This window comes from Schistocerca americana, chromosome X, assembly GCF_021461395.2.
Source record: "Schistocerca americana isolate TAMUIC-IGC-003095 chromosome X, iqSchAmer2.1, whole genome shotgun sequence".
NCBI lineage: Eukaryota > Metazoa > Arthropoda > Insecta > Orthoptera > Acrididae > Schistocerca > Schistocerca americana.
Window position 1 is genome coordinate 295,695,507 of NC_060130.1, and position 12,571 is coordinate 295,708,077.

The window sequence follows — 12,571 nt, forward strand, 5'->3', positions numbered from 1 at the left end:
GAAATAACTCTTGTACGAATGAGCAGTGAACGGTAGTTTCATAATAATTCATAATGTATAACGCACTCATGCATTTGTTCCACATTGTAAACGTATCACGTACGATTTTTAACAATTGCAGTTAAAACGATACAGTTGAATTCAAAGAGTGCGCGTTGTAGATACTCAACTTTTTTGCGTTGCCAAGACAAAAGACAGACGATGTGAAGCATTGCTCTCCAGATGGCAGCAATGTTTGTTGTTTTTCAGAATACAGATGTCAGTAGCATGAACGTGGTTGTTAATTACTTGGCAGTGTGTTTTTTGGCCATATTGATAGCGACATCCGTGTAGGACAGACGCATGAACCGTATCGCTGTGTGTGGAGCGTTAATATTGTGTGAGTAAAGATCGGATATGCCGCTTGCAATTCTGACAGACCCATGGCAACGGGTTCCAGTCAAAGAAGACGAGGTGAGTAGGAGCGACCGATATATAAAATTGTTTATATGTAAGTTTTGTTTACACTGACTGACTGTGATGCTGTCACTGTCTCTCAGTTAGCACCGGTGTGGGATGCTACCACGCTGTCATTCATAAATCTGTCTATAAAAGTGTGTGTTTGTGCCACCAAATTAACACACACATTTTTGCTAGCGGTGTTAGGTGTAATATAATTTTTTCCTCTACTTGTGTTGTGGAGCTGACAAATTTTTAATTGAAGTCAAGTCACTGCAGTTGTTGCCGAGAACTTCAGATGTGTTAATCATTATTTCAAGTAGCGCCCTTAGAATAACTAGTTCAAAGAAACCGCGGTTGTAGGTATGTTAATTGCAAGTTATGAAATACTGGAAACTTTTTTCTACATCTGAGCATTCGTCAGGAATTAAGTCTTCTAAATGTAAATATTGAGGATGTGTGTTTTGTTATTGTTTCCTCACACGGTTACTTGAAAAATCTTACCGGCTGTATGTACGCCTATCAGATTACCGGTAGTTAGAAGGGAAGCAGTAAGTTTCTGGTGTCATAAAATCTACTGTAACCTGGAGTCTCTACAAGCTCGTAAATTGATATCGAAAAATTGTGTGTTTGTGACATCAATGGAAGGCATCGTATTTTGTTTTTAAGTTTCATACTGCCTGTCAGTGTGCCTCTAAGAATTTAAGTTAATTTTATTAATTGTATGGTAATTACTAAAGGAGATGTCTAAACATCTGATTTCGTTAGCACATGTGTTGACATCTGTCGCGGTTTCTCACTTTAGGTTTATAAGAAATTAACCCATTTTCATTTTTGTCTGTATACATTTTAATACCCAAATAATTTATACACCTGTTAGGGTTTTGTGTTGGGAAAAATAAAATTTCAGTTGTTTAATGTTTTCGTTTGTTATAGAAGACGAATTCAGTGACAAAATATGCTAGGGCGTTTGGCCGCAGATTTACATGGTGCTGGCAGTAAAAATTATTCCAGAAGCTCATTGCTTTTAATGTTTGAAGTACTGTCTTGATCTACTACTGGTTAAAGTTAAGCTGCTTTTGTTGCCTGTTTGCTATAAATAGCTTTTGACTGTATGTCAGTGCAACATCGTAGTTGGAAGCATGTTGCAGTCACAAACTAGGTGCTTTCACGTGCAGCATTGTAATACTGATACATTTGGCGTAGTGTTTTATTTTAAGTAATTGAGTTTGTGCTTCCAGGATCTTTTGTTTATATTCCTCTGATGAGTTTTGTGAGACAAGATAGTTTCACTCAGATTACTAGCAATTTTTATGTATGAAATTATGCTTACATTCAAAAGATTTCATAGGCATTGTGTAGCATTTTATTTTCATATGGTGGTGACTTCCCCTGATGTTATTGTGACTGATTGCCTTTTAAATTGTCAGGAATGTTTTGGGATGTCATTCAGTTTGTTCTGAAACGTAAAATTAAGTTTCTTTAAGTTTTTTCCGTTTTAATTTACTTCTGTTGCGTTTCCTTGTAAAGATGGGACTGAGCTGTAGTATTAGTAATCTAGATTTGTCAGCAGTGAAACATAAATATTCATGAGTTTTAAATTCTTCGTGTAGGAGATGTATATAACGCCCTTCTTTTTCTAACACAAGTTTACATAATTATAATGTAATTCAACCGTTTTCTTCAGTTTAATGCGGTCAGTCCAAAATTATATTTCGTATTTTATGCCGGACCCGTTATACACTAATTAGAAACAGGAGTGACGGAGATTTGTATCACTTCCCGGAAGGAGTAAATATTTTATTTACATTCAAGTGACAGGCATTCGTCAGCCAGAGATGTGATGGCTGCATTGAAAGATGCTCATGTGATATATTACAAAGGGTTAAAGCATACAACGTACAATTTTTTAAAATATTTATGCCTGTAAGCAGATATGACTACTAAAGATAAAATCACTATATTTATCATGATATTGTTCACATAAAAGTATGAAAATGACAGTGTGTGCTTTATTTATGTATAATTTTGTTTTGATTAAGGTATCATTTTGGGGGCGTTCTCCAAGTCTAAAATACGTTTTCTTCCTTGTTTTTGCAGCAAATGGAGTGTCTAGGTCCATTTCTGGACTAAGGATTTACTCTGTAGGTAAAATCTGGGATGAGTTTGAATGATGAGAGAAACTCTGAATATATTAATGCCATAGGGTATTATTTACTGCCATGCAATTTTATTCATGTCTCATTTTCCAAAATCTCTTTGCTTAACATCAGAGTTTCTCTCATGTAATTCCTCATGCCGTTGTAGCTCCTTGTCGTTTAATTGTATGGTAGATATGTAATTAGACTCGTATTTTTTGCTAGGTGGTTTGCTAATGTTTTGTTAACATAGATGGAACACACAACCTAATTTGAAGCCGTTGTAATTTTGTGTCCAAGGAAGCTCTACCGCCAGATTAGCACGGCTTAGCGGAACACTCGTGTAGTGAACCGTTCTATTCGCAATAGCCATAGTTAATTAATCGAAGGACCAGCAGAATGGACAGTAATGTTGAAGTGGCAAGTTTTATTGTGTTAATATTTCGCATTATTCATGTCTTGCTGGAAGTGTAGAACCTCTCTCTCTCGCGAGAATCTGAAACTCGTCGCATTCAAGATTATCGAATAAAATCTCATCATTAGAAGAAATTGCCACGTGGGCCCGACAGATATTCGCAAGACTTTACTCGGAAAGAATTGTGGAAAGGCAACTGAAATTATCCATTTGTACCGATACTCATCAGCTCGGAAATGACACATGGACAAGTGTTTGCTGCATTGAAGCACATATCCACTTCGGCGCGAACCTGTCGCAAGAACCGCGATATGTACATAGGATGTCCAAGGAGGAATGGTCAATATTCAGGGATATTACGGGGACTATCACTGGAAGCAAAAAGTCTTGTAAACATGGGCTCCAAAATACATACATATCTGAAGAACTATGAGCACTTTTTATCTGCGATCCTGTGAAACAAATCTCTTCTACTGCAAGCTCTTTGCTTTCCATATTTTGGGAGGACGTAGTATGTACAAAGAAATATAGTAAACGCGGGCTCTGAAGTGCGTACTTCAATAACGATGATCCCTTGTTCGTCTTCGTTACTGCGTAACATCTCACAGCTCATAAGGTGTTCTCTTCAGTGTCCATGTTTACTGGATATTTTTCATGTTTCGGTCCATACTAACATCTCTCAGAATCTGGAAAGCAAAGGTATTGCAGTAGAAGAGATTTGTTTCACAGTATCAAAGATGAAGTGCTCTTGGGTCCTACGGTATGAATTTGAGTGTCCATGTTTACGAGACTTTTTCGCTTCGAACGATCGTTCCTGTCACATCCAGGAGTATTGACCATTTCTCCTGGGATACCCTGTATGCACATCCATGTTCCACGACATGGGGAGTGTGCGTTAGCTTCGAGAGAAGTAAGTCATGCCGTACAAGAAGATGCTCAAGGATGTGCAAAACCCTCTGAGAAGATTCTTGAGGACCACAGGTATAATACGAACGGTCAGTCGTTGCTCTATATCGAAGCTGATAGCATCCTTTCGCAAATAACCGTGGTATTAATTTCTGATGGAGACAATTGTAAAGCAGAGAAAAAAATCATTTGTTTTCTCAGGTTGTTTTGTTACTTTCTCATGTGTAATCGGGATGACCGGACAGTTTCTAATGGTAGTTGCAACAGTAACATTTTCTATAGCCGACTTTCGTATAAGGCACTCGCAAGGATATGTTGATCTGGATAGCGCAACGAAAGGGACTCCTTTTTTCATCTCGTGTACCCTGCACTGGGCCATGCGTTTAACAACCGTATTTTAAGCTTTCAGCGTATTCAGTTACATTTTTTTTTGTTCGGTAATAGAGACCTCGGCCAATGTTTCCCGTGAAATGTATCATGGCCCAGAACTAGTCTCTACACAGTCCAAAGACTGAGTTGTGGATCTGACACTGCAGGACGAAGGAAATTAGGATGAGGCTGAAAGTAAACAGTTAAGACAGCATTTTATTGTTAGCATTTCAGAAGTATAACAAAGTCGTCTGCAGATAAGACCTCAGCGAGGAGACAGCACAGTCTGTATTGCCCAGTGAAGTTTCCTTTCAAGAAGCGAGCACACGTACTTAGGTTGGTAGGCCGGCGAAGAGAACTGTCAGGTGTTACGTGTGGACGAGGGACGCCGTCTACGGCCGATCTTTTGCGGAGAGGAAGGGATAAGGAGCTTAAGAGCTCTGTGTGATCTGACGGTAAATAAGAGACTTTCCATTTGTAACCTTCCTCCGTCGCTCGCTGTAGCTGACTACATGACGAGGGACGCACCGAGCAGGGCAATACGTTCTAGCGAACAAAATGCGACAGTTTTGTTTGTTAGAGTATCAAAAGGCGCACAGTTAAAATAAATCGGCCGGTACGTCAACTGTTGCTTTTCAATTATATTCGGCCTTTGTGCATCCAACGCTGTTACGGCCTTAGTATTTCTTTAGTACTGGTTCGCTGTTCGTTTGAAGCTTAGCTTTAGTTAACTAACGGTAATTTTTCTGTTAGACTTCCATTTTATGCTTTATAAAAAGCTAAGCAAAGAGATATCGGAGAAGTACAGGGAGTGACAAAAATGTGGAAACAACGAGAACACATCATCATGCCTAATACGGTGTAGGAAAACCGTTGGCATTCAAAACAACTCGCATTCGTTTCGGAATGGATAAACACAGGTCCTGTGTGGTTTTCAGAGGAATCAGAATGGCGTAATTCTTTGTGCAAAATACGAGCAATGTCAAGCAACGACGAGGTAAATAGCGATCATGGACCTTTCTCTCCAAACCATCTACATCTACATTTATACTCCGCAAGCCACTCAACGGAGTGTGGCTAGGGCACTTGACGTGCCACTGTCATAACCTCCCCTTCTTGTTCCAGTCGCGTATAGTTCGCGGGAAGAACGACTGCCGGAAAGACTTCGTGCGTGCGCGAATCTCTCTAATTTTACATTCGTGATCTCCTCGGGAGGTATGAGTAGGGGGAACCAATATATTCGACACCTCATCCAGAAACGCACCCTCTCGAAACCTGGACAGCAAGCTACACCGCGATGCAGAGCGCCTCTCTTGCAGAGTCTGCCACTTGAGTTTGCTAAACATCTCCGTAACACTATCACGGTTACCAAATAACCCTGTGACGAAACGCGCCGCTCTTCTTTGGATCTTCTCTATCTTCCCCGTCATCCCGACCTGGTACGGATCCCACACTGATGAGCAATATTCAAGTATAGGTCGAACGAGTGTTTTGTAAGCCACCTCCTTTGTTGATGGACTACATTCTCTAAGGACTCTTCCAATGAATCTCAACCTGGCACCTGCCTTACCAACAATTAATTTTATATGATCATTCCACTTCAAATTGTTCCGCACGCATACTTATGATCATTCCACTTCAAATCGTTCCGCACGCATACTCCCAGATATTTTGCAGAAGTAACTGCTACCAGTGTTTGTTCCGCTATCATATGATCATACAATAAAGGATCTTTCTTTCTACCAGACCACAAAGGGTCAGTAATACTGAGATCAGGTGACCAGAGAAGGTGCGACATCAGTTTAATGTTCACGAAACCTATCCTGGGCGATGTGAGCTTTGTGTCTTGGAACGCAGCATCGCCGTTGGGGAACAAATATTGTACCATGGGATGGAACTGATCGTCCAAAATTGTCACATAATCCTTGACAGCAATGTGACTTTGCTGAGTAACCATGGGGCCCATGGAATACCACGATATGGCTGCACTAATAATCACAGAACCTCCACTGTGTTTCACTCTTCAGGCGCATAAAGTCGACCAGAAGTTGGAATCATTGTGAAACAAATGTCATCCAGTACAAATGCCATTTTCCATTGCTCATAGTCCAGGTTTTATGGCTTCGGCACCACGTTTTCCTGTTTCTGCATCACTGACGAGTGGTTTTGAAATTCCAGTTCGTCCTGCAATTTCCAGATTATGGACCTCCCTTCGTGTTTTGTGGGTGCTGAAAGGTTTCGCGAGGGCAACATTCAGTTGTGCAGTGACTTTTGAAGCTGTGGTCCTTAAATTTTTCGCCATAATCCTCTTCAGTGACCGTCCGCCACGATCACTCAACCACAGTTTTGCCCACATTGAGACTTGACGGGTGATTCTTCCGCTTTCCCTGTAAGCAGTATAAATTTTCGATTTTCTCGAAACACCAAACATTTCAACTACGTTCGTTACGTAAGCACCGACTACCAAACGAACACCAACAATTTGCCCAAGTTCTAATTCACGTAGCTCCGACAGAACTGCACGGAACGCTGTTCTGACCCAAACCTCACTTGCAAAATGCTTAGGACACTGCACAGGTGCCATTCGCGGTCAAATACAAGAGCGCAATCTGGAGGCTTGTTTAGCATCTGAATTGATGTTAAAGCATGCATTTCTCGCGGTGTTCCCATATTCTTGCCCAAGCCCTGTAGCTGTCGCACGATGAAATGAGTGGTGTCACGTCGTAAGTTACTTTTTAAAGCGAATTTTTTTCATACAGGTTCTGCCAAGTGCGTATGTGTTTGTACCATTCATCATCAGTGCAAAAAGTTCATAAATGTAATTTACTGGATACATAAGGACAGTTGCGTGTTTTTCACCTGGTGGAGTTGCACTATGTTCTTCAACTCGTGGCGTCGGAAAGAGAAGATAGTGCAGTCAGGTCAACGGAATATCTGAGACCGAAAATCTAGCTATCAGCTCGTGATACATGTAGTGGTTTCTCCAATAAGAAAACCCCGCACGACAGAAAGTGATTGTTTGTATCATTCTTAGTAGTACGGTTAGAATTCTAGTCTTTCTGTCAGAAACATTCAGGGTGAAGTGATTATACAAGTTCCCTAATATCAGCAGTTGAGGGCATATTTTGAAATTTCTAGGCTAGAATGAACGACACGCAACGTAAGCTGGAATTCATGTGTCACTAATGAAGTGCAGTTACTGGAAATGGTTCACAGGCTTAAGTAAGAAAGACCAGGTTTAGCTACGGTAAGCGTAATAGGAACGAGAGACCTGCTGGCGAAAAATATTTGGTCTAGTGTTATTCTTTCAATGAGTAGATATCAGTTTGGAATTTGTCTTTGCGATGTGGAAAACGCACAATGTAGCAGACTTTCATATCCGAGAAGATAAGGACTGGTGTGTAGATTATTTAGTGCATATTAAGGCAGGACCGGTTTATGGCCCAAGCGACAAGGACAAGATTTTTTTATACAGTGCGTCGTACGATATTAGCGAAAACAGACACGTGAAGCTTATGAGGGGAAAAGAGGGGGGGGGGGATTGGCGCCGAATGATAAGTCTTTTGTGTGGAAAAATGTTCTCCAGCCAGCCAAGTACGCAGGCGAGGAGGTAATCGTCAGGTTTTTACGCAGGCAGCTAAGATTTCATACACACGGCGCGACTTCGGCATCAGGAGAAATGAAGACGGCCATTTTTTGTCTCAGAGGGTGCAGTTTGATATGTACGTGATTATGAGTGCAAAGTGATATGGTAGTATGTTTCCATTACCGAACGGTGGTATTCGGAATGGCGAAACGAACTCTGGTGCTGGAAAAATCATTTCCTCTGAACTTATCACCTTTTGATGCGTTTGCTCTCTTAACATGCGACGTGTTCGGAGAAAATTTCTGTAGTTTGAAAATATTAGGCGTTAAAGATACAATGATATTACACAATTTCAAAATCGCGTCCTTACTGGTCAGCGAAAAAGTTTTGAGCAAGGAGTTTCCGGTTTCTTTTTGCGGAGTAAAGGTTTTGGTTGAGTGGTTGTGTGTTCCTGGTTGGTTTAAGTATATTTTTGAAAGTAACGACAGTTGCATCTTACTTTTTTCTGCATGGCGTACTCTCTGTAACTTGGAAATGCCCCTATTTTCTACTTTGTACGCATTCAATTTTTTGTGCTCTTAATGTTTTCTTCCGTTTCCTTTTCTTCATAAGCAAATCATTTCTTCCTTGGCGATGTTATTTACAACTACTTTCCGAGTTCATCACGTATTCGATGTCACGAGTGACTGTACTTCCTTTACAAGTATCTGTAACTGGAAGCGCGAATAAACGTAAATAAGTCGTGACTTGAAACGCAAACACCCAGAAGTTGCTACGTTTACACATACAGTTTGTGCGAGAAATACTTACGGATTGTTGTTAGGCATTTGTCGGTGATGAACTCCCATAATCCGTATGTATATATGTGTAGTTAATTATTGTACTCTGCCATTGTTTGCCGCTTCTAAGCCGATGCAATTAACAGACAAGTAGTTTTAAAAGTAGCGTAATGAGTTGCACAGCTGCTTTGCTTACGCATGCTGCATGAGACGCACAGTTTCTGAGAGTCATGTGTGTTTGATGCATTAGCTATGTTTATGTACTTTCCAGGAATGAGCTTTATCTGCTCCATGGTTCTTTTCGTATCTTCATATTTATAATTAAAGAGAGATGCGTTTTGGAATAGTGTCTATTGCTGTAAAGCGTACTAAGTTTGTAAATTCGATTACGGGAGCTCTTGAGCGGGTCGTGGCTACAATCACTGTAGGCTACACTTGAGTCCTACTGCTGATAAGGGGAAGAGCTTGAGCGTCGTATCATTAGTTGAAATCGTACCTGCTAGTTTCCGAGAAATCAGTTAACAGGCGTTTCATAAATCTTACTCAACAGAAGTTCCACGATAATTTATTTCATTAGTCTACTTTATGCGCTTATCTGGGGGACTACTGAAGTAAGCTGCAAATCAGTCACTACTTTAATTTTAAGAAAGCTTATTGTAAAGCCTTTCCGATGTGGTCATGAGCTTGGTAACCCACCAGTACACAGGTAACTAAACACAATCCTCCAGGTACGTCGTATCTGCCTGTCGACGTTGGTACCTTAGTGTGTAATGACGAAATTAAAAGAACTGAATGAAAATGTGATTGCGAGATGCGTTTATATCACGGGTTATCCTTTCCAGTAACGTACTGTTCTTGATGGCCATAACTAGGTACACATAAGAATGCTCATCGTAGAACAAAGAAAAATGACAATCATATTTTCTATTTTTGTTCATTAGCACATTTAACTGCTGATCCTGTGTAACTTTCTAGTTCAGAGATGAAGTTATGAAACGATCGTTTCGACTAAAAGACAAAATTAAAACATTTGTTTTCGACTGGAGCCGCTTAAGTCGTCCTAATACGTATGAGTAACAGTACGAAGCTGCATGGTATCCTAACCTTGTTTAGCCTAGAGTACATACACAAATCAACTAAAACTGTAATGCTAGATATAACTTCTGCTATAGTACCTAGGCAGGAAGTCAAAAGTCGACAGAGGCACATAAATAAATACAAAAATCATACATAGCGATGTGAAAGGGAACGAACACCTGAAATCAGAACTACGAAAGACTTAGAATTGTTATGATTCTGTGAAAGTGCTTCACATTCATGAAGAAAGCTGCATACAACGCTAGTGTGATCTATTTTAGAGTAATGCTCCTATGTCTGGCGCCCTTACAAAAAAAAAAAAAAAGGCCTGACTGACGTCTCAGAAATTCTGGCACGCGCTTACAGGGCTCTAACACGTCGGTATATATCATATACAGAGATGCTCAGGGAGCTTAAAAGTGGCAATCACTGCAGTGGAGGCGACACTTTTTGTTGTTGGGTAAATGTAGAGAACCGGTGTTCGGGGTAGACTTTAAAACAGTTGTGCTGACTTTATCGAATGTCGTATGGATAACGGAAACTAGGTGAGAATAAATTGGGGCTTCCAGGGATACATAGTTTATTGTTGTATCATTCGTCATTAGTGCAAGTAGGAACTCATATTGTTAGGTAACAAACGTAGCTGTGTCGCGTCTGGTGGTCTGGCAGCAAAGCGCGTGCCTGGAAACAGAAAGGTCGCGGGGTGGAATCCCACTCGGTCACGGATTTTTTAGTATACCTGTAACCTAGCCACCACTCTCCAGAAATTATACGCTACTCGGATTCAAAGTTAAAACTGTGTGACGTCGAAATGAGACTTGAACCAAATCATTGAGGCACACAAAGTTATCGTCGCTGTGCACTGTACGATGGGTTGAACAAAGTGTTTATTGGTGTAGAATCTATCTTCTTGCGGCAGTTAATTATTGCTTGCTACCTGGTACTGAGTTAATGTTCTCTGTACTTAAAACAAATTGTTAAAATGATTTTTATTTTCTAACACAATCACAGTTAGGTTTTCAGGTACGCAGTGCATAACACCTGAAACGGCTACTCAAAGAACCATGCTTTGTCGCCCATGGTGGTCCTGTGTAGCACATGGTTCTTAGGAGGCCGTATGAGAATGTCGAAACCAGTTATCTGAAAACATTATTCTGACTGTCTCCGGGGAAAAATGTTAGTGCATTCACAGTCCTCACCAGAAGATAAAATTGTCGTACTTCCTTAATACAAGTAATCGCATATAGTCCACTGCATCCATATAACTATATCGTGGTTGAGTATTTGAAGTTCACAACAGTCTTATAGTGACACTGAAAGTATGTTGGTAAGCTGCTTTTTTTTTTTTTTTTTTTTTTTTTTTGGGTAACTGAGTGAGATGGCGCAGTGGTTAGCACACTGGTATCGCATTCGGGAGGACGACGGTTCAAACCCGCGTCTGGCCATCCTGATTTAGGTTTTCCGCAGGAAATGCCGGAATGGTTCCTTTCAATGGGCACCACCAAATTTCTTCCCCATCCTTCCAAGTCTGATGGGACCGATGACCTCGCGGTTTGGTCCCCTCCCCCCTACCAACCAATCTACCTATTTTTGGTACAGCATGTCGAATAAAAGCACATGAACATCTTGATACAGATTCCAAGTGTATTTCATGAACCGCTCCAGGCGCATACCGGTCGTTTGAGGTGCAAGTAAATTAATATCTGTACTCTCATTTGTGACGTGGAGATACAAAGCATAAAACAACCAATGTTGTCTCATCCTGACAGCGGCGCCCATACAAACCTCTCCAGCCATCGTGTCAGCGACAATTATTCTTTTCACAGTCGTCCGTCGACAGAGTAGTTAAGACCAGATCAATAACTCAGCGGGACAGTAAATGGGGAGGAAAGTATCTGCGGTTATTTGCTGAAGAAAATCTTCTGATGTTTCCTAGAATTGATATTTAGAGATTTTGGAAACCTAGATTCGGCTCCACGGCGGTTTTAGACTAACGCTGAGCTTGTCCCTTCTCAGTTCTCGTAGCTAACGGCGTCAGTAGCAGTAGTATGTCCCGCTCTCTGACATTCCGACACTTTTAGTCTCCCTGTTTATTTACTCCGCCGGGCGATCGTCGACGGGCATCATTGATTCCACCCACGCGGACTGTTTCAAAGCTCTTATCGGGTTCTTTCGAAGAGAACAAGAGTAGCTCTCTCTTCTTTTGTTTACTTTTATAGTGTTTCCCGTCGGCTTCTGAAGCACCAAGCGCTACGTAACAGGTAACGGCGTACTGCTGCAATTTGTTTTATAGAAGGTTATACACTAACAGGTAACCGTTTCTGCGTAGATGTATGTATTTTAGTAGCAGTTCCTGCTGTTTAAATTAACGCAGTTTCATGCTTTCATGCCTCCTGTTAGGTTAAAAATTCCCTCATACTATAGAGCAGCAGCTATGTTAATTATTATACGCGCGTGTGTATTGTATTCTTGACAGTTCTTCACAAAAAAATTATCTGACTTTTATCCTATGCTACGTATAAAAACGTTATACTCTCTCTCCACAAAGAATGCCTTGGTCTAAACTCTATTCTGCACAGACTAGATATTTTGTTGCTTTTCGACCCATTCGCAAACAGATTTTGCCTACTGTTGTTAAATTGTTCACGATGAACACGTTGATGATACAGGGTGACAATCATTGACCTATATGAAAAAAAGTAAATTAGCTGCAAACTACGGCGTGCAAACCCGTTATTCACAGTGTAAACGTCACTATAGATATTCGGATGTAAGTTATGTCATGTTCGATATGCCTGCCATTCTTGGCGATGATTTGACGCAGACGAATAGCGAAATTGTGCATGATCCGCTGAAGTGTCGG

At 40.8% G+C, this 12,571-nt stretch overlaps 1 protein-coding gene across 3 annotated transcripts in view; it reads left to right on the forward strand.

Moving 5' to 3' along the window:
• Window positions 1-239: 239 nt before the first annotated feature.
• Window positions 240-12,571, forward strand: part of LOC124556674 (ribosomal protein S6 kinase 2 beta) — a 579,718-nt gene continuing 567,386 nt past the window's right edge. For 2 of the 3 annotated variants that reach the window (XM_047130640.1, XM_047130641.1), the window contains exon 1: window positions 240-453. In XM_047130640.1, the coding sequence (XP_046986596.1) occupies window positions 397-453 (57 nt within the window). In that variant the 5' untranslated portion in view covers window positions 240-396. Of the gene's footprint in view, window positions 454-2,538; window positions 2,583-12,571 lie in introns of all 3 variants that reach the window. The other variant, XM_047130639.1, reaches the window with a different exon arrangement.